This window comes from Ambystoma mexicanum, chromosome 3q, assembly GCF_040938575.1.
Source record: "Ambystoma mexicanum isolate Mex_15411 chromosome 3q, UKY_AmexF1_1, whole genome shotgun sequence".
Classification (NCBI taxonomy): domain Eukaryota; kingdom Metazoa; phylum Chordata; class Amphibia; order Caudata; family Ambystomatidae; genus Ambystoma; species Ambystoma mexicanum.
In genome coordinates, this window is record NC_090926.1 from 793,304,761 (window position 1) to 793,323,723 (window position 18,963).

The 18,963-nt window shown below is 46.5% G+C and overlaps 1 protein-coding gene across 2 annotated transcripts in view; it reads left to right on the forward strand.

Moving 5' to 3' along the window:
• The window catches only part of NAT9 (N-acetyltransferase 9), a 188,078-nt gene that overhangs the window by 28,647 nt on the left and 140,468 nt on the right, over positions 1-18,963 (forward strand). For both annotated transcript variants that reach the window (XM_069654863.1, XM_069654862.1), the window contains exon 2: positions 14,645-14,754. In XM_069654863.1, the coding sequence (XP_069510964.1) occupies positions 14,658-14,754 (97 nt within the window). In that variant the 5' untranslated portion in view covers positions 14,645-14,657. The remainder of the gene's footprint in view (positions 1-14,644; positions 14,755-18,963) is intronic.

Consider the following 18,963-nt stretch of genomic DNA (forward strand, 5'->3'; position numbering starts at 1 on the left):
GATCAGAGATTCCACGTGGGAGTAGGGTGGCGTTAAGCGCTCTGTGTATTTCCGTGGTTGGTAAGAAAAAGTAGTCCAGCCTCAAGAGGGCAGCATGGACGCCTGAGTGGAATGAGTATTCTCGGCTCTCAGGGTGGAGGTCGCGCCATACATCTCTTAGCCCCAGTGCCGCGGTGAAGGTAGCTAGTTTCGTGTGGGTGTCAGGGTTCCTGCCCCTTAGGTGCGTGTGATCCATTCCCATGTTCATGACATTGAAATAACCACCAAGGATTAGTGTGTCTGAGGTATCTTGGATTATCAGAGGAGTTATATCTTCTATAAGTGTCGGCATCAATGTGGGTGGTGAGTATACAGCTAGTATTGTTATGGTTTGGTTCCGCAATGTTCCGGTCATATACACATATCTACCCCCTGTGTCTTGCAACACTCTGGAAAGTGTGAAAGGTAGTTTTTTGTGAATCAGTATAAGGACCCCTATCGAGCCTGTGGTGAAACCTGCGCGCAGTGCCGTGCAGTAATCACTCCGTTTAAATAGGTCGCATGTTGTGCCCGCTAGATGGGTCTCTGTGAGCAGCGCCACGTCCGGTGACTTTCTCTTTAACGCCTGGGTGCCCAGTCTTCTTTTAATCCCACCACCCAGTCCATTGACATTCCATGTCAGGAGACGCAGGGTTTTTGTGTCAGACCCAGCTCTTGTCATCTGAGTTGGAAAGGGTTTCTGTTGAGCAGTGCGTGTGGGGTTTTGGGGAGGAGCTCAATCTGTTGTCTCGCAGTGTGGTGTAACTTCGTAGGAGTGAATGTGCAGTGCTTTCGGACCCATAAAGAACCATAGTTAAGAAATTCCCCATCACCCTCTCTGTAACTCGTCCCATTTGAAGCATCTACAGCCTCAATCGAATTTCACAACTTTACCTATCCCCCCTCCTTATACTTCCACCCAACCTGGAGTATCTGTCGCCCAAACCAGACCAAAAACGATTAAACTAACAAGTCCACACTCAGTGGTTCATTCGCTCCAGCCTACAATCGCCAGACAACTCTATCCTGGTTAAACAGTTGCGGGCTGGGGTGTCTGAGTGCCGGGGGTGGGGGGCTTCTACCACCTGGGGACGCTCAATGTTAAGTCTATACGTGGAGCTCGTAACTGCGTATTGTATCTCTGTTGAGCCACCAAATTATTGTAGATCAGTTTCCGGCGACTTTGATTAACTCCTCTTGGTACGATCAGCGGTCATCAATCGGCGGTGGCAGTAGGTCAGGATCTTGTCTTATTTGTAGCGGGTCAGGCGATCTTCGGTCGGGTGATGGTCTGGGTCTCCTGGTGTTCTTAGACCTCGCCACACTCCAGTCACCCTCGATGTGGTGTTCCGCCCATCTCCATGCATCTTTTGGGTCTGTTAAGTGTACTGTTGTGCCATGATGGTATATTTTAAGCTATGCTGGGAAGACAAGGCCGTATTTCACATTCACAGTTTGGAGGTATTTCTTGAGTTGGTCAAAAGATTGTCTGGCATTCTGGACCTCCCTAGTATAATCCGGAAAAAAGGCGACGCGGGATCCGTTGTGTGTGATTGTTCCCTTAGTGCGGGCCATTTGAAATAATGCATCACGGTCTCTGTAATTCAGCAATTTCACAATTACCGTGCGTGGCGGTGCGCCTGGTGTAGGTGGCTCAGATGGCATGCGGTGGGCCCGTTCAATGGAGAAAAATTTGGAGAATAATTTGGGCTCAAACAGGTCTGATAGCCATTGTTCTAAAAATAATTCCATACACTGACCGTCTGTTTTCTCTGGTAGGCCCAGTATGCGGACGTTGTTGAGCTTAGATCTTCCCTCTCTCTCGTCGACTCTCTCCTCTAATGTTTTTAGTCATGTCATGACACGGGTCATGCGCTGTTCCATGTTGCTTTACCCGTCTTCCGAGGTTAATTTTTGCAGGTCATGTCAGAGAAGGGAGACGTCCATGCTGATACCATCAATTTTTTGCTCCATGGATGCCCGCGAGTTGGCGATTGCAGCCATGACATCTTTCAGGGATAGAGTGCTCTCAGCCTCGATCATGTTGTGCAACTGGTTGGTCTGGGGAAGAGGCTGCCGGTGTTGTAGTGTATTGTAAAGCGCTTTGAAACACATTGTGTATAGACACTATATAAATAAACTATCATATATCATATCATTGATCAATTCTGCTTTGTGTGACTGTCTTTTTAGCTTTATCTTTGCCCATCATGTATTCGGTTGGCTGCAGCCAGTGCGGGGGTCACTTCTTTTGCGTGCAGCGGGTGGTCACCACAGCGGGTGTTGAAGTACACCAAGTGTGGGTAGCACTTAGCTGTGGCACACTTATATCCACCACACGACAGCAGCGATGAGGTTGCAGAGTTTGTATGCTTGAGGTACCCCAAAGCCGGTCGGATCAGGGCCGCGCAGCTACCTTCGTTTCCGTCGTGTTTGCTGACAGTCACTCTGAATACGAGATGTCTGCCTAGAAGAGTAGATGGGCGGAGAGTGACGCCAGTGTGTTCACCGTGGATCAGCTTGTTCTATTGTTATGATGTTAAATCAACACTGTCCACAGTGCCGTGCAGTCAGAGCGGGAGTGATCGGCTTAGTGATTGGGACTTTACGGCACTTTGTCACAATAGGGGGTATTCTCTTGCCAGATGTGTAGCTCAGAGGGGTCGCATTCGTTTTGCCAATGATTTCCTATGGGTCTAGAGTCGTGTATCACAATCTTCGTGGCGGAAAAGCTTGTTCACTTGGGAATTGGAGCTAGGTGCATAGCTCATTTTATGGAGACCTGGATTCTGAGGACGGATGTGGCGGTAGAGTAAGGCGTCACCGTGTTTAGGAGGGGGAGGGAGCCGTCCTATTCAAACCGATGCAACAATTCACTGATCCTTTCTGTGTTGGTAATGCACCCCTTGCAGAGTGAGGCAACCGCCGGGTCAACGGATGTGCAGCATATTGATGCGTTCTGTGCTACGGGTGAGTGGGGTGGCTGAGTAGTACTATGTCTTTGGTCCCGTTAGGTAATCACTGTTACTGCGCGGTAACACTACTTGCAAGGGGATGCTGAGCGTAGAGTGCGTAAGCCCCAAACCCCGACAGGCAGGCATGTGCAGCTCGCCCCTCGCCTTAAATTCCGGGTCGTGGCTGCTGGGGTACAGGGTTCTCTTGCGGCATCACAGGAGGGGGAAGGGGCCACAACCGCCCCTCTCCTCGATCAGCACCACCCACACCTGAATGCTAACGGAGTCTTGGGGCAAGGGGATATTAAGTCTGTGTGTAGCTCACTTACCGGAGTTGCCCCCTCTTTCTTCTCTGCTTCACAAAGGGCCTTCACCCTGTCAAGCACTCCTACTTGCAGTTCTGATCGGATCGTGAATGGCACAGGTGGATGTCGGGCCGGGTGTCGGCAGCGCTGGTCTGATCAGCAGATGGTAGGTGTTGCTTGCACGCATCTTTGGTGACCGGCCAGGGTGTTCCGGGTGACGGATGGCCCCTCTTACTGGGTGTCCTCGACACCTTCTTAGGGCTCGCTCCCATTCCACAGTCTTGCGAGGCGCTGGACGGGGGCGGGCTTTTCAGGGTCCGTTTGTTTCGCAGTGCCGGGATGGACAGCGGACTACGTTTTCATGGTGCAGTCTCGGGCAGGGGCAGCCGCGGTTTTGTTCGCGCACAGAGTTACAAGCTGTGCGGGCATGGTGATGTTAACAGCTCAGCTCTGTAGGGTATTTTGTGTAGATTTGGGCCTAGCGGTATTTTCTTACCGCCAAAAATAAAGTAATTCAGCAATAATCACTCCTTGCATTCAGATTGGCTTTGGTATTATGGTGGTATCGTGGCTATGCATTATTTCAGTACACAGATGAATTTAGTTGGTATGCATTTTGTTGTGGCATAGTGATGAGCATAATTTCTTTGTTTTATTTGTGGCACCAACATACAAAACCCCTTTCTTTTGTTTAGACTGTTCTTGTGATCTCTAGAGGCCTCAGGCTTCTACATTATTCAATAACACCACATTTTCATATGGAGTGCCACATATGGCTGTTATCACTGATTTATCTACACCAGTGAGCTATGCTTCCATAAAGTATTCACAATAACATGTGGTATAATCACTAATTTATTTACATTAGTTACACTAATTTATTACATTAGTGAAACTATTTCCAGAGGCCTCTTTCTCTGCTGACTCATGTACGTCCAACAGACTATCAGATTGTGTTCCACTCAGAAGTCACACACACATACACTGAGTGGAACCACGCACACAGCTATTTATAATTACTCATAACATAACTTTTTCCACATGGGATGCTTGACATATATTACCTAATAACCTCCCCTTTTATCAGGTGATATGGGCTAACTGTACCAGAGAAAAAACAGAAGCAAATAGAAGCCTTTACACGGATTGTGATTTACATCAATTTCATTTCAAAATCATACATTAACAGTTTTGCGAGGCAGTCTTTTCTAGAATAAACACAAGAGAAGCAATTGCAAAATACATAGCATTTCATTAGATTCTTCACAACAATAAAAAGAACAGTGCATCAGTTGACTTGCATTTCTGAATAGCAACATTAGAACGCAGCTATCGGTACGCTGCTTGACTGAAATAGCTTTCATTCACACACCGCATTCTCGCATTGTGTAAGATAATTACCAGAAAAATTGTAGAAGATCAGCACGCGAACTCTCTGGACAGGTCGCCTTCTTTAAATGGCTTCCCTTTGTAACACCCGGCGAGGACATGCAGTTCCAATCTGCACTCTTTGGTCCTCAAACCGGTGCCAATTGACTGGAATCTCCAGCCTGTGAAAGTCAGCAGTACACTGGAACGACGCCCCTCAATCAGGCAGTCCCCCAGCAACTCCCCTCAGGCTTCTCACCCAAGCTGTGTAAAAAAATGTCCACTGCCTTTCTCTCTCCCCAAGATTCTTCAGGAAACCTCTGTTACAGCCCCTAGGGTGACGTGCACTCAATAAAATTCTATCATGTCATACCCTCCTTCTTTAAACAATGGCTTGCCTTATACAGTTTAGAAACTGTATCTACTCATTTCCTGGCATGCAGATTTTGCATCCAGCTAACACAGTGAACAGAGAAGAAAAAAAAAAATGAATCCAAGTGCACGTTTAAAATGACTTTCAGAGCCTTTCTTTTCCACCTCATTTTGCACTGGAGAACACATTATGATGTTATTTGATTAGAATAATGTTAGTACTGTTAATTATATCAGTTCATTAATCCTCTAATGTGTCTCCTGCAACAGAGGCATTTCAGGTGAGGAAAAAAATGGTTCGATTGCTTGTACCGCATTATAGCAATACATTGATCTCATGCAGTGGTGCTGCACTCCAAAAACACGCTATATATTGATCCCATGTAGTGGCGCTGCACTCGCAAAAATGCGCTAAATAATCCTACAGCTCCTCTCCAGAATGTCTTAGATTGAGTCACTCGCTTACACTCCTCGTGGGTGCAGAGACTGGTCCGGTCCTGTCCTCCGTGTGCTGCCGTTGCTTTCCGTCTTCAGGACCCGATCCGCTGCGTGCAGTGCCTAGCTTTCTTCCTCCATTTTCAGGTTCGTAGCGTAGGTGATCCAGGCAGTGTGCACGGGCGAGGTCACCATGCCACCTCGAATCCCACCTTGGCGGGCAATGGTTGGTTCGGCAGTTTGTAAAGTTTATTGCAGCAGACCGAGGCGTCTCCGGTCTCCTCCGGCACGGCAGAGGTTGCGTTCTAGATGTTTCCTCTGGCGTATCCCCCTCACACACAGCGTTGCAGGCTTAAGTCGCAGCCCGCGGCCATCTTGTGTCTCTCCCACCGTCACCACTGCTGATCTTTCTCTGCAGTCTAACTCACGCAGGAGAATAATTCCGGTGTTATTTTTCTGCCCATCCACTCTCCAGGTGTACAGCTCTCAGCAGAGTTATTTTTGCACGGATTCAGCACGGATAGCAGGTTGTTTAGTCAGGATGTGTGCAGCAGTTACGGGAGCTTCAGGGACTCACATCCGCATTGCACAGAAGCTGGCCAAGCCCCCCTTGCTTCCAATTTTGACCAGGAGATTGCTTCATCCCTGCTTTGGGCCCCAAAAATAAGTTTTGGGACAATTTGCTACTTGAACAGTTACAATGCCTGCAACAGTAAAAATCTGCCAAATTTGTAGAAGCTGACTTATCACTGCCATACACTTTGACTTGAGGACAATTGTCAGGTCTAGTCCACCCTTTTTATTATATAAAAAATGACCCCAAATACTTGTATTTATTGACCACCTCCAACAGACAACTCCTCAAATTCCGTGAAAAGTTTCTCCATTTGGACCTCCTCCGTTTCAACACCAATACGTTTGATTTTTCGGTGTTTATTAAGAGCTCCAAAATGCCCAAGAAATCCTCCACCGCATGGAGAGCTCTCTGTACACCAATTGGAGTCACGTCGCAGATGACAATGTCATCTGCGTACATTAAGTGCTGTACTTTAATTTAACTTAAATTTAACTTCCTCTGTCTCGCTCCCCCTTACCTTTCCTCTCCTTTCTTTCTACTCCCCTTCTTGCTTCCTCCGATCCGCGGAACTCTTCTTACTCACTGTTCGTCCATCCCCTTGTGCTTCATTTCGTTTCCGTTCCTTTCAGCTCCTAGCCCCCTACACTGGAACTCTTTACCTCTCTCCATCCGTTCAATTTTCTCTTATTCCTCCTTCCGCGCCTCCTTGAAATCTTTCCTTCTTTGCCCCCCCCGTCCTGACTCCCCTCCTTATTCCACTATTTCCCTTCCCTCCTTCCTACTCCCCCCTTTTTCCCTTTCTCTCTCGCCCCTCCTTCCCTTCTCCTGTTATCTCAACTTCTTCACCCGCTCTGACCTCCCTTTCTACTTCCCTTTCTTTTTCATCTCTTTTCCTCTTTTAGAACTTGGTTAATTGATCTATATACTGTTTTTGTTGTTTTTTTTTCTTGTCTTTGTAATTTTATGCTTCTTATTTATTACAATGTATTCTTGTTGTTTTATTTTAAAGCGCTTTGGCGTAAAGCAATATATAAACGTAATAAATACAAATACAAAATACTTTGACCTCCCCTAACCTCGGGTGATTGGTCCTTACTCGGGTCCAACAAGCTATTATACCCTTAATGTAGAAACAAAAGAGGAAAGGCTCCAGTACACAACCCTGGCGCAAACACCTAATTTTTTCAATCCAGTACGTGTAGGGTCCATGGACATCTAATCTCACTTTAATCTTTATGCCCAAATGGAGAGCCTCCAAATTCCCTATCAGTGGCGGCAGGCATCCATTATCGTATAAGCTCTTCCATAAAACTGCCCTATTAACATGGTCGAAGGCCTTGCTAATATCCAGAAAAGCCACATATACTGGATTCCCGAGAGCCTTTGCCTGGCCAGAAAGCAATGCTAAAACCAAACTATTCAAGGAGGTACAATGCCCTTCCTGAAACCTGTCTGGAATAGGTCCAGGCAATCAGCGTTACTTGGCCAACTTTGCAATTCCTTTAAAATCATTTTGGCAAAAATGTTATTAGATACATTCAACAATGATGTTGGTCTGTAGAGCAATGGCGATGACCTGTCCCCACCTTTAAAAAGACAGGACTGTGGGCCTCATTACAACTATGCCAGTCCGGAAACAACAGTGCCAGTAAGCTTACAGGCACTGTTGTTTCCAGACCGGCATATTACAGATCTTTGGGCGGGTGCCGTACCGCTCGGCAGGTTAGACCTGCCGAGCGGAACAGCACCCGCCCGCAGAGTTTTCACGGAGGTACCGTTATTAATACTGCCGGTGCTTCCGTGGTCCCCATTCCCAGAGAGTCCCCTAGGATTCTATGGGAATGGGGATTTATGGGACTCTATGGTAATGAGGACTTAGAATTTGCCGCTGTTTGACTTCCCCGACCGACGGGGTTGTAATCCCCCAGTGTTACCGGGAATCAGGTGCCAGTAAATCAATTCGGGTCTGGTGGAAACCTGCCGGTAGCACCGGCACGGTTACGTCGGACCCGTAATGAGGCCCTATGAGTGCCTAAGACCAAGTTTCATGTACCTCCCTTTTAAGCAAAATACTCTCAAACAGACTGGACAGTAAATGACACCATAAAAGCATATTAGATTTGAGGCTTAAATTGGAAAGCATTCGATTTCTTGCTCACTTTTATCAAGTGAGCAATATCATCGAGATTCCAAAACAGAGCCCCCTTCCAACAGGATTGTGGCAGCACAGTGTCCTGTTTTAACCAAGGCTTTACATAGGGATCAGTAAAATGCTTTACCCGGACCGCCTCTGAAATCGCCTGGGTTTGCAAAAACTGATCCCTCCCTTGTGGCTTTATTTATTGCCAAAACATACTAGAATTATTACCCAGCATACAAGACAATGTTTTATCGGCATTGTTGGTGCTCATTAGAAATTTGCAACCCATCAACCAATTCTTGTATCTCTGATTTGCCATGTGAATGTCTTGAAAACATCTCCGGGAATTCTCCTTCCGCATCCCCTTTATCTCAAGACACATTTGTTATTTCCGTTCCTGAACCTGGGCGTCAAATCCATGGGTACCCCCAACCATCACCGCCATCTTGGCCAAGGTTCTTCCGGTCATGAGACCACCTAATACCGATGTTATACAAGAGGAGAACCCTTCCGGGGAGCAAATAGGACCTATCCCTTTAGCAAATAACCCCCCGATCTCATTGTCAAAAGCCCTTATAATCTTTGGGGATCATTTAACTACATGGTTTCTTGGGTTTATCTGCACCATACAGGGTGTATTCTTCACTTGATTTTTCAGGGGCAAAGCAATTTCATAAGACATCAGTGAGTGGTCGCTTAACTCTAGTTTTTCCACTGAGAGGCGGCCACCCTTCTGAAAGAGGTCAGCCGACATAAAAACATAATCTAAGGTAGACATCCAAAGCCCATTATGCCATGTAAAGCTCTGCGGTATGTCCCCTGGAAATTGACCATTAAGCGGTGAGAGGTCCCATTCCTCTTAAGTCTTTGACAAGCCTTCTTACCCCTATCTCGTGCTTCCCTCGATGTTTTTAACTTGTCTGGTGCCAGCTACCAAGAGTCATCCAGGCATTCTGCATTACAATGACCTAAAACAATTAATGAGGTTCATTCTTCAGGTAAATCCCCCAAGAAAGTAAAAGAGAGGGCAGCAAGGGCTTCATCCAACTGCTTTTTTTTCGGGATTCAAATAAACATTTACCACAAGGCATTTACTAAGAGTCCCTTCCCCAGCCACCTGCCATTCCAACAAGGACACCAACATATCTCTCCTACCAGAGTCAACTTTATGGATAGCCAAACCCTGGTTCTGCTTTATTGCTGTCAGAATGCCACTGTAAGGCCCCCTCTTATACCTCGCAAAGCTTCAATATGCACTACATCAAAACCTTCTATAAACGGTATATCCAGCAGCAAGCTTTCCTGCAGGCAAATTATGTCAAAGGATGCAAACAAATGCTGATTATTAATTATGTTTCTGAAGCATCTAGAATTCCCGGAGGCCACTACCCAGTTTGACAATCGGGATTCGTAACCTGTCTTTGCTCACCCCTCAATCCTCAGCTCTTGGATTTGTTTCCAACCATTATTTACATAATTTTTAGGGTCTTTTGACTATACCTATGGATTGCTCGCTTTAACCTGTCGGGCAAAGTATGACCCACCATCTTTGCCTTCCATTCCTTGTTGAACCGGGGATAACCTAGAAATGATCAAGGTCCCTACATCAACCACTTCAAATCCCAGTGACAGAAAGCGCTCATTGTCGGCCAAACCAAAATAGCGTTTTTGATAATGTGTGACCTTAAATAAAGTGTTACCACATCTAGGCAATCTTCGTGAAGGAATTCGACAATAGTAATGTCACCTGTAGTTACCAGCCTCAAGCTAGGGATTTTGTAGATCAGAGACAAGATATAATGCCTATCCAGTGGGTACCTGTTAGAGCTCTCAAAAAGCCAGCTCAAATAGATACAAATCTGTTTCTCCGGAACTTGCCTCTTTTGAGGGAGTCCATCGGGTACTCTTAACTGTGCATTGGGTCTACATCCCTTGATATTAGGATTAAAGGAAGGAGCAGTATCTACCAGCAATTGTTTGCTTTTTGGAATACCCAAACTCTGTTGCTTAAATCAAAGGATGGACTGTCCTCCAATGGCTTGGTAGCATACGGGCCATTGACGTGTGCTCCTGTGCCCAACCTGTGCAATTGATCCCTCACAAGCTCCTTGGATCCCGCTTTCTTGCACTTAAAGAAGTCTTTTCTTTCACTCATGATCTGCCTTTACGTCTGCCATTTGCTTGTCAGCCTCTATCTACCCTTAATTTAGCCAAGAATTTACAGGATCCCCTATTGTTTTGTTTAGGTGGTAACTTACAATTGTTATTCTTTTTCTTTTGTGGCCCCAACTTTTCTTTAATCGGGGGACCTCTAGCTGGCTGCACTGGCTCCTTAGGGCTGCTACATACAATTACGTTAGCCAAATCAGGGTCCATCCCCAGAATGGAAACTGGCGGGAGCGGGTCATCTATTGTAATCTCCATTTGCTGAAGCTGATCAGTTGTCCCACCAGGGGGCTTGGCTAACTCCATCACCACCTCCTTATCTATCTCCAAGCCTCCCTGGAGCTCAACCTCCACATCAGGCACTTACTTTTTAGTGAGCATTAGCAATTATGTACCTCTCCAAGAAATGGACCTTCCCAACCAATTCCTTCAAAATCTGTCTAAGATCACGTATTTCAAAGTTGAGAGAGTCCCACCCTCTGTCCATGGAATCAAGAAGCTGGGCAAGAATTGGAAAGAACAACTCATCAACTACTTTTGGTGAATCCCCAGCAGTCCCAGCCTGGCCCACCACCCTTGGAGCCTGGTCCTCGGGGAAGGACTGAACCCAAGCACTCCCACCCAGGGTCACCCTTATTTGGTCATTATTTGGGACCCAACCATATCCATTTTGATCTGTCATAGGGGTTGTCTATTGGTTGGTGCAACATTATTTCCGTAAGGCCCAAATCTCAAGCGGGGGATTCTGGGATGGATCATTGGTTGGCTTAAAGTCCAAAGACAACCTCACACGTTTCCCCAACTCCTGGGAAATAGCTAGCGCCAAAATAGACACATCAAAAACCAAGTCTCCCCCCTACATCATATCACCACTCAGTATACTTCCTATATTTCCTTCGGGTTGGTCAAAATGTGGTTAATGTTACCTATAACCCCCAATATTGGTTATGCCTGCTTAGTTGATAGAAGTGCCGCAGTCTCATGTTCTTCAGTTGCCATGTTTGTTTGCTTCTTCACTCTCATCCAGAAAGGTCCTTGCCATCCCCAACTGGCTAGGGGGAGTCATTCATCTGTTAGGTTTGATCCCTTCCCCTTTCCTGGGATTTCCATGGGGTTATCGTTATTTTGTAAAGTTGAATCGGGCTCTTCAGTCAAACCCATGCTTCTCAACGTTACCCCCATTTGTAACAAAGGCACAAACTATTACCGTAGTCTCCAAAAGTCTTATACTTTAACACAGTAGCCGCTCTGCCTCAACAGCACTTGAGGGTTAGTAGGCCAGGGTTCAAAGGCCCAAAAGTCCAGCAGTCACTCCACGTGAAGGGCAGTAGAAGTCCGGAACCGCAGTTTGGGTTTACGTTGAATTAATACGGTTTTGTCTCCTCACCCCTTCTTCATTACCAATAGCCGGGGTTCAAAGGCCTTAACTACGTTTGCGCTAGCACTCTGAAAACAAAACCTATTGAAAATAGACTGAACAGTTCTTTGTTAAACACAGTCCCTCAATAGGGTAGAATAACTTTAAATGTCACGCAAGTGGACGAAAACAGGTCTGCGCCCTCTCGAGTCGCTCGTCTCTACTATTGCTGTTCCTGTATAAATAACAGTTACCAGATTATCTGTTGCGGCCTGAGGAAACAATACATACCCGCGAAGTTCACCGGCCTCAGCACACCTTACTGCTGTAATCACTTTGCAAATTAGCACAAAGTTTTCTGTTAGAGACAAGCAGCTGCACCAACACTCTGCCCCAAACACTCAGCAGCCTCGGCGGCCACCTACTGTTAATTCTTCCTGTGCAAGTGAGCACGTATGGCTTATCTGTTGTGGATATACTCACAGAATGCAGCAATTGTTTGTCAATATCGCAGCGAGCCTCCAGCTACTCCAGGACACCAGCGACCAGGATCTTTATAGGTAAGCTGCAGAGTCCAGTCTAGTAGCTCCTCCTTTGGTCAGTAGCAATGGAAAAAATACTGCACAGCTCAACCTCCAACACCACAGCAAAGATTTTTGATCCACTTTCTTCCACGCCATGCTCCGCGCTAGAGTTGGATCTTTATAGATAAGCTGCAGAGTGCAGTCTAGTAGCTCCTGCTTTGGTCTGTTGCAATGGAAAAAATACTGCACAACTCAACCTCCAACACCACAGCAACCACTTTTGATCCACTTTCGTCTCTAAACATTGGAAAAGGGGGATCTGAGCCAGGAAGAGGGGGATCCACGATACTGACTGTGATATAAAAAGGGATCTGAGTCTGGCTGAGGGGGATCCAGGGTAGGACACCCAAATTGAACACTCCAAAGAGGACAGGAACGTTATGTTTATTTTGTTCTTATACAGCAGACCCTCTCAGTCAAGAAACTTTTAAAAAGCAAAGAGATTTGCATCACAGAAGGCCCTGATGCTGGTAATGGAACTGTGTCCTCGTGCCGAAGAAGCCAGGGTGTGTGCTTTGCTCGAGTGAACTGACTTGTCCCGTGCTGAAAACGTGGGGAAGGGAGGCCAATGGCCTGAACATCCTGGCATATCATTTTGTGAACACTTCTTTATTTTTCATGAACACTACCCCTCACTATGTATGTTTAGCAGTACGGATTGGCAATAGTTTATTTTTAGTATAGGCCCTTTTATTTTGACGAGACTCCAATAGGACTGCATTATTATTGTTTGATGGTCGTAGCTTGCACCCATCTGTAGATTCGGGTTTTGATAGGCGTTCATCACACCCTTGTTAAAGTTCAATAAACACCCTTGAACTGTGGTCACTTTTGTCTGTCTTACTGTTGATAACATGCTTTCCTTTCAGTCTGTTTTTTTTGTGTAACTTTATTTGTCACTCCCGCAACCCCTGTATTCCCATAATGTTGATCAAGGGGGGAGGGGGACACCCCCACAACCCCTGCTCCCCTTCATCCACATTAGCATATTTTTTTTTGTTGCCGAATTCAATTTTTTTATATATACTGGGTTTTTTTCCGGCATTTTCTGCCAATACCGTGTGAACATGGACCGGTAGATCACAGCACAGGCCAACCCACGTTTCATCTCTGTGACATCATCATGCCTGCGTGCTAAGTCTATGCCATTGCAACACTTGAGACTCGAATACATAGCTGCCAAACAGGGGTCGGGTCCTAAAAAAAAAGTGGGGGCACTCATTAACATACCATTTGAATGTGGCATCACCAGAAATTAGCATATCACGGTGCCCTCTGAAAAAAGTGGGGGAACTCAGTCCACCCGTGAGTACCCTCGACTTGAGCCGTGTTGCCAAGTGGCTCATGTCATGCGTGAATATTTGAGCCAGTCCTGTCTTTGCCCATTGCATACTGGGACTCGCAGTTTAGTTTTTCCCATTGTAAGTATGGGCCTACAAGCTCCTGCATTGAAGCAAAAAGCCAGGACTTGCTCATAATGTAATGCATGGCATGGGGCCGCTTAGCAGCAACGTGAATATTATGTAACTGCCAGGAAATGGAGACACTAGATACTGAAGATTTTAAGCTTGACACCCATTTGAGAATCTGTATTACTCTCCTCGTGCCGCACTTGTAACCACACCTTGCGGTGTCTCAGCACTGACATGATGTACTGACTATTGCTATGTACTATCCATTTGCTGCACACATCCTTCCATTGCTTTTCAATGATAGGGCTGTATACATAAAATGATATTCCTGACTTCAGTATGATGGGTGTCTGCAGACATAGAGCTAGGGAATGCGCCAGATAGCTGGAACAGATAAGTGTTTATTTCGATGGGCCCTTGTTTGTTTCTTCTTTGGAATTGTTCTTAGAGATAACAAAATCGGTTTTATGATTGTTGCACTCCTTAGACTTAGGGACTTACTTAGGACATCAGGTTAATAAGAGTGTTAACCGTTTGAAGCTTTGTAAGGGCCCGTAAAATGTATTCTAAAAACTTTACAGGCATGGTTTCTAAGGAACAACAGTGGCATAAAACTTCTGCTGTGGTCATTGGTGGTATACATCCATAAAGTCAACTGTGAGGCTTCATGATGTTGTGTCCTTCAAGCAGCGAGAAGATCGTAATTGATGATTTCGTCCTGTAACAGTGTAATGGTACTTCAAGTACTGGAGGTTGGTTGGTGCTGTTGACTACATAGAAGTGGTGCTGTAGTGTGCATTGAGAGTTTGCGGTGAAAGTTCAGGTTTGCAGCCACTAGACTTCAGACCTCATCTGCTGTCGTTCAACTAATTTCCAATTTTTGATCATCTTGGTAGGAGCTTCTAGGGATCTCATCATTACACCGGCCTGACTTCTCTTCCTCTTTCTGCTCACAGGTATCATGAGTGGATGAAGTCAGAGGAGCTGCAGAGACTGACTGCCTCTGAGCCCCTGACGCTGGAGCAGGAATATGACATGCAGCGCAGCTGGCGGGATGATACAGACAGTAAGAAACCTAGACATATTCATCCTGAAATAGGGACAAGCAGCATTTTCCCATCATGTAATGTATGGTGTCACCACAAGTCTCAAACAAAAGAATATATCTCCCACAGTGTAATACATGGTTTCACCAATAAACACATGAGTTCCTAAAGGAATGGGGTTGTTTCCTGCTTTTTGTGCACAATTCCATGTGCTACCCTGACCTGATGCGCTCCTTCCATGTGTCCGTCTGCTTTTGCACTCAGTCCATTGAGCCAGTCTGTACTTATTCTTAATCACATATGGCAGCTAATACATTTGCTGGCGTTGTGCACAGTACTATGCATCCTATGCAGCCAGCTGCCCATGTGCACACTCATGTCGATATGCTAGAGTGCTAGTTTTGATCATTCCAAATGTCAGCCTAGCCATTTGTTCAATATGTTGTGTCATTATGTACTTTGGCACAATACCATGTACCAGCTTCCCTTTTTAACAAGCCCATGACCTTTTTCATTATCCTATGTGCCTGACTCCCCTCTTGGGCAACCCTCCGTGCCATTATGTACTTGGACACAGACTTGCAAGCCTGCTCTTTTTTACAGTCCCGTCGGCCCTCATGGCCCTTCTTCATGCCACCCTGTGTTTTTGGGCAATCCTATGTGCCAACTTGCTTTCATGATGATTATTATTATTATTATTAGGGAATTTATTGAGCGCAGACCTAGCTTTTGGAAGCAACAGAGCGCTTTACAATCATAGAGGAAAGAACAAGGTTACGTAGCAAAGAAATAAGGGCGTGAGAATTTAACAGCAGGGGGGGGGCGGGCAATTGTCAGCAGTGGATCTTCAAGCAACCAAGGGAGGAAACTGTAGGGATCAGATCACCCATTCTCAGGTTTGGGGGAGAGTGGACGGTGTATGGATCTAGGTGTTAGGGAGGAGCCATTCCTTGAAGAGGAAGGTCTTGAGCTCCTTCCTGAACTGTGGAAGCGAGGGGGTGAGTCAGAAGTATTGATGGGGAGGAAGTTCCAGAGTCTTGGGGCATACACTGTCACGACCCTCACCCCAGACCCCCACTGGCAAGTCCACTTGCCAGGTAGGATCAGGGCTCACGGCTCCATTAAGGCCTTGAAGGCCTGGTATCCACTCCCAAGACTCTCTTGGAATCAGTCCTGGCACCTCTGGTGTCCTTTAAGGAGAACATGTGTAAAAGGGACTACTTTTTTCATTGGGCCTGCAGCTAACATGGAGGCACTCATATAGCTTGGTTCCTAGGAACCAAGTTATGCGGTATAGTGTTTTGGGTGTGGTGGCCTGGGACTACTTTACCTGGACTACTTTGTTGAGGCTATTTAAACCACACCCAAGCAACAAAGCACGCTTCGCGTTACTTTGCAGACTGCAACGTAACGCTCACCGTGTCCTGTGAAACCTGTGAAACCCACGAGCCTCGGAGAAGCAAACCTGCAGAGGAGACAAAAGGGACACCGTTAGCAGCATCTTACCTGCAATCTCCATCCTGTCATCCACTCCCAGCTCCAGTGAACGGCTTCTTCTGGACACTGCATACCTTCCAGATCAAAAGACCTGAAAGAGAAAGGGAGAAGACGATGTTAGAAAAGGCATACTCTGGCATTGCTAAGCTACGAACAGCACAAGAAGCTTACCTGGCTGGTCGCCTCCCGGCCGACATCGCTCCGGAGTTCCACACACACTGGAGAAGCACAGCGACCTGTAAGGAAGAAAGAACACAGATTAGCCAAGACAAAACAGCGCTGTGCATAGCGCTTACTTACTGCATCATAGCGCTCATCGCGTGCCATCATTTACCAGCAAGGCCCAACTCGACCAAGGTGCGCCACGCTGAAGCGCTGCACACCTAGGGAGAAGGAAAGACGTTAATAATCACCAGAAAGGCAGGCAAGGATAACAGCGCTATACAGAACTGCTGCAATACGACCTACCTTGGAGACACTTAAACGGGCACGCGCCAGTGAAGTAACTCGGTCGCCCACGCCCACTGAAGACAACGCGCCCCTGCTAAAAAGGTAGGACGGAGAGCACGCCTAATACCGCAACAAGGTGAGGAGAGGGCCCAGAGGGGCTGAAACCAAAAGTGGTGGTGGGAGGATACGTACCCCAGTTGGCCAGTCTTCAACCCAGCCCTCCTGTGTTTCAGGCTGGACATCCACCGAAGACAACATCCAGGAAAGTTGAGGAGAAGATTCCGGCAACCGACCCGGGCTGAGTGGCGTCTCCGTGGATACCAGGTGAGCGTAACATACACAGAGAAGGCCTGTGTTCTGTTATTTTCCTTCCTGCACGGACAGCGTTCAAGTCTACACATGTCCTTACTTCTGGTGGATCGTAGGCCTCCGGAGATACTGAGTTTCGCAGTGAAATAGCTTCAGGGTGACAGCCTTGTAGATGATGCAGCAGGATTTAATGATGAAGCAGGCTTGCAACAGGAGCCAGTGCAGTTTGGTGTGGGTCGGGAGATGTGGTTGAATTTGCATAGTCCTTTGATGAGTCGTGCTGCATCATGCAGGACACATCTCAGGGGAGCAAGGGTAGTTGGCAGAAAGCCTTCCAAAAGGCCATTGTCACCATTCAGGTGGGAGAGGACCAAGGCTTGGACAGTGGATCTGAAATTGTTTTCTGGGATGAAGGGCTTGATTCTCCTCAGGAGAGAAAGTTTGTGCAGAGCTGTTTGTGTCTTCCTTGCTAAGTTCTGTTTGAGGGAGAGGTGTCTGTCCATGTCAACCCAAGGGACATGGCACAGCCCTCGAGGTGCATAGCAGAGAGCAAAGTCTGGATGTCCGGGTGTTGTGTGTTTTTGGTCAGCAATAGGAATTCACTCTTGAATGGACTGAGTTTCATGTAAGCACTGCACATCCAGGACTGGATCCATCACAGGCAGGCCATGAGCCTGTGGATGTCTTCAATGTAGAATAACTTATGTTAGAGCTGTGTGCCATCTAAATATTGGTGGATGTGGATGTTGTTTGAAGTGAGGAGGATTCCAATCGGTTCCAAGTAAAGATTGACGGTCAAAGGGGAGAGGATAAGATGGGGACAGTTGTTGATCTGGAGGGAACCCTTTGGTACAAACTGGTGTCAATTAGCAAGGAATAATTTGAGCCAGCTGACAATCTCACTGATCCCCATGTGGCAATGTAGATTGTTGGTGAGTGTGTGGTGGTCACCGTCAAGGATTTTAAGGGCATCACGATCATCTTGATGGTAGCTGTTTCTGTGCTGCATCGGGGTCTGAAGCCAGATTGGTAGGGCTGAAGCAGATTGTTGGCTTTGATGTGTTGGAAGAGTTGCTTTCTCAAGAATTTTACCTAGGACGGGAATATGGGTGATGGAGTGGTAGTTGCTAAGGTTGTCACGGTTCAGTGTTAGTTTCTTGAGAAGCAGGAGGATTTGTCCAGTCTTCAAGGTCTGGGCTATGTGCCTTGTTTTAGGGAGCTGTTGATGATTGTCAAGTAAGGGAGGAGTACTTCAGTTTGAAGTGTCTTGATCATATAGCCAGGGAGGATTTTGTCTGCATACGATGTGGCCTTGAGCGATGTTAGAATGCCAGTGAGGTCTTCTGTAGTGAGTGTCTTGCAAGCTGTCCAGGTAGTTGTGGTTTTGCGAGATGGGATGTGTATTGTGCTGTTAGTTGTAGTGTTGGTGTCTATGTGTTGGCGGATCATGCTGATCATATTGATGAAGAAAAAGTTGATGGTGGTACATTTCTTAATGCAGTGCAGTACGGGTGGGTCGGGTAGAGTGTTGATGCAGTGCTTGATGGCTTTGAAGAGGGCTCTGCTTTCGTTGTTGGCCGTGGCTATTGTGTTTTGGAAGTAGTTGGCCTTGGCAGCGGTGATCAACCGTCTGCGTGAAGCACGTAGTTCCTTGAAGAGGGCGAGTTCCGGTGTGCAGCAAGATTTTCACCAAGGCTTCTCTTGTTTTCTGATGGTTAATTTGTTGAAGTCGAGTTCTTGAGTGTACCAAGGTGCAGAAGATTTAGGCTTGAGGGTGCGTTGCTTCACTGGGACGTGGTGGTTAATGTTGGTTGTGTGGGTGGTTTTGAGTTCATGCACTCTTCCAGCCTAATGCAGAATATTGTACTTGTCTATCATTATGCAGATTCATATAACACTTGTGTATAGGCACGTTATAAATTCCATATCATATCATATGTCATATATATATGCCGCGCTGCTCTAGTACAGTC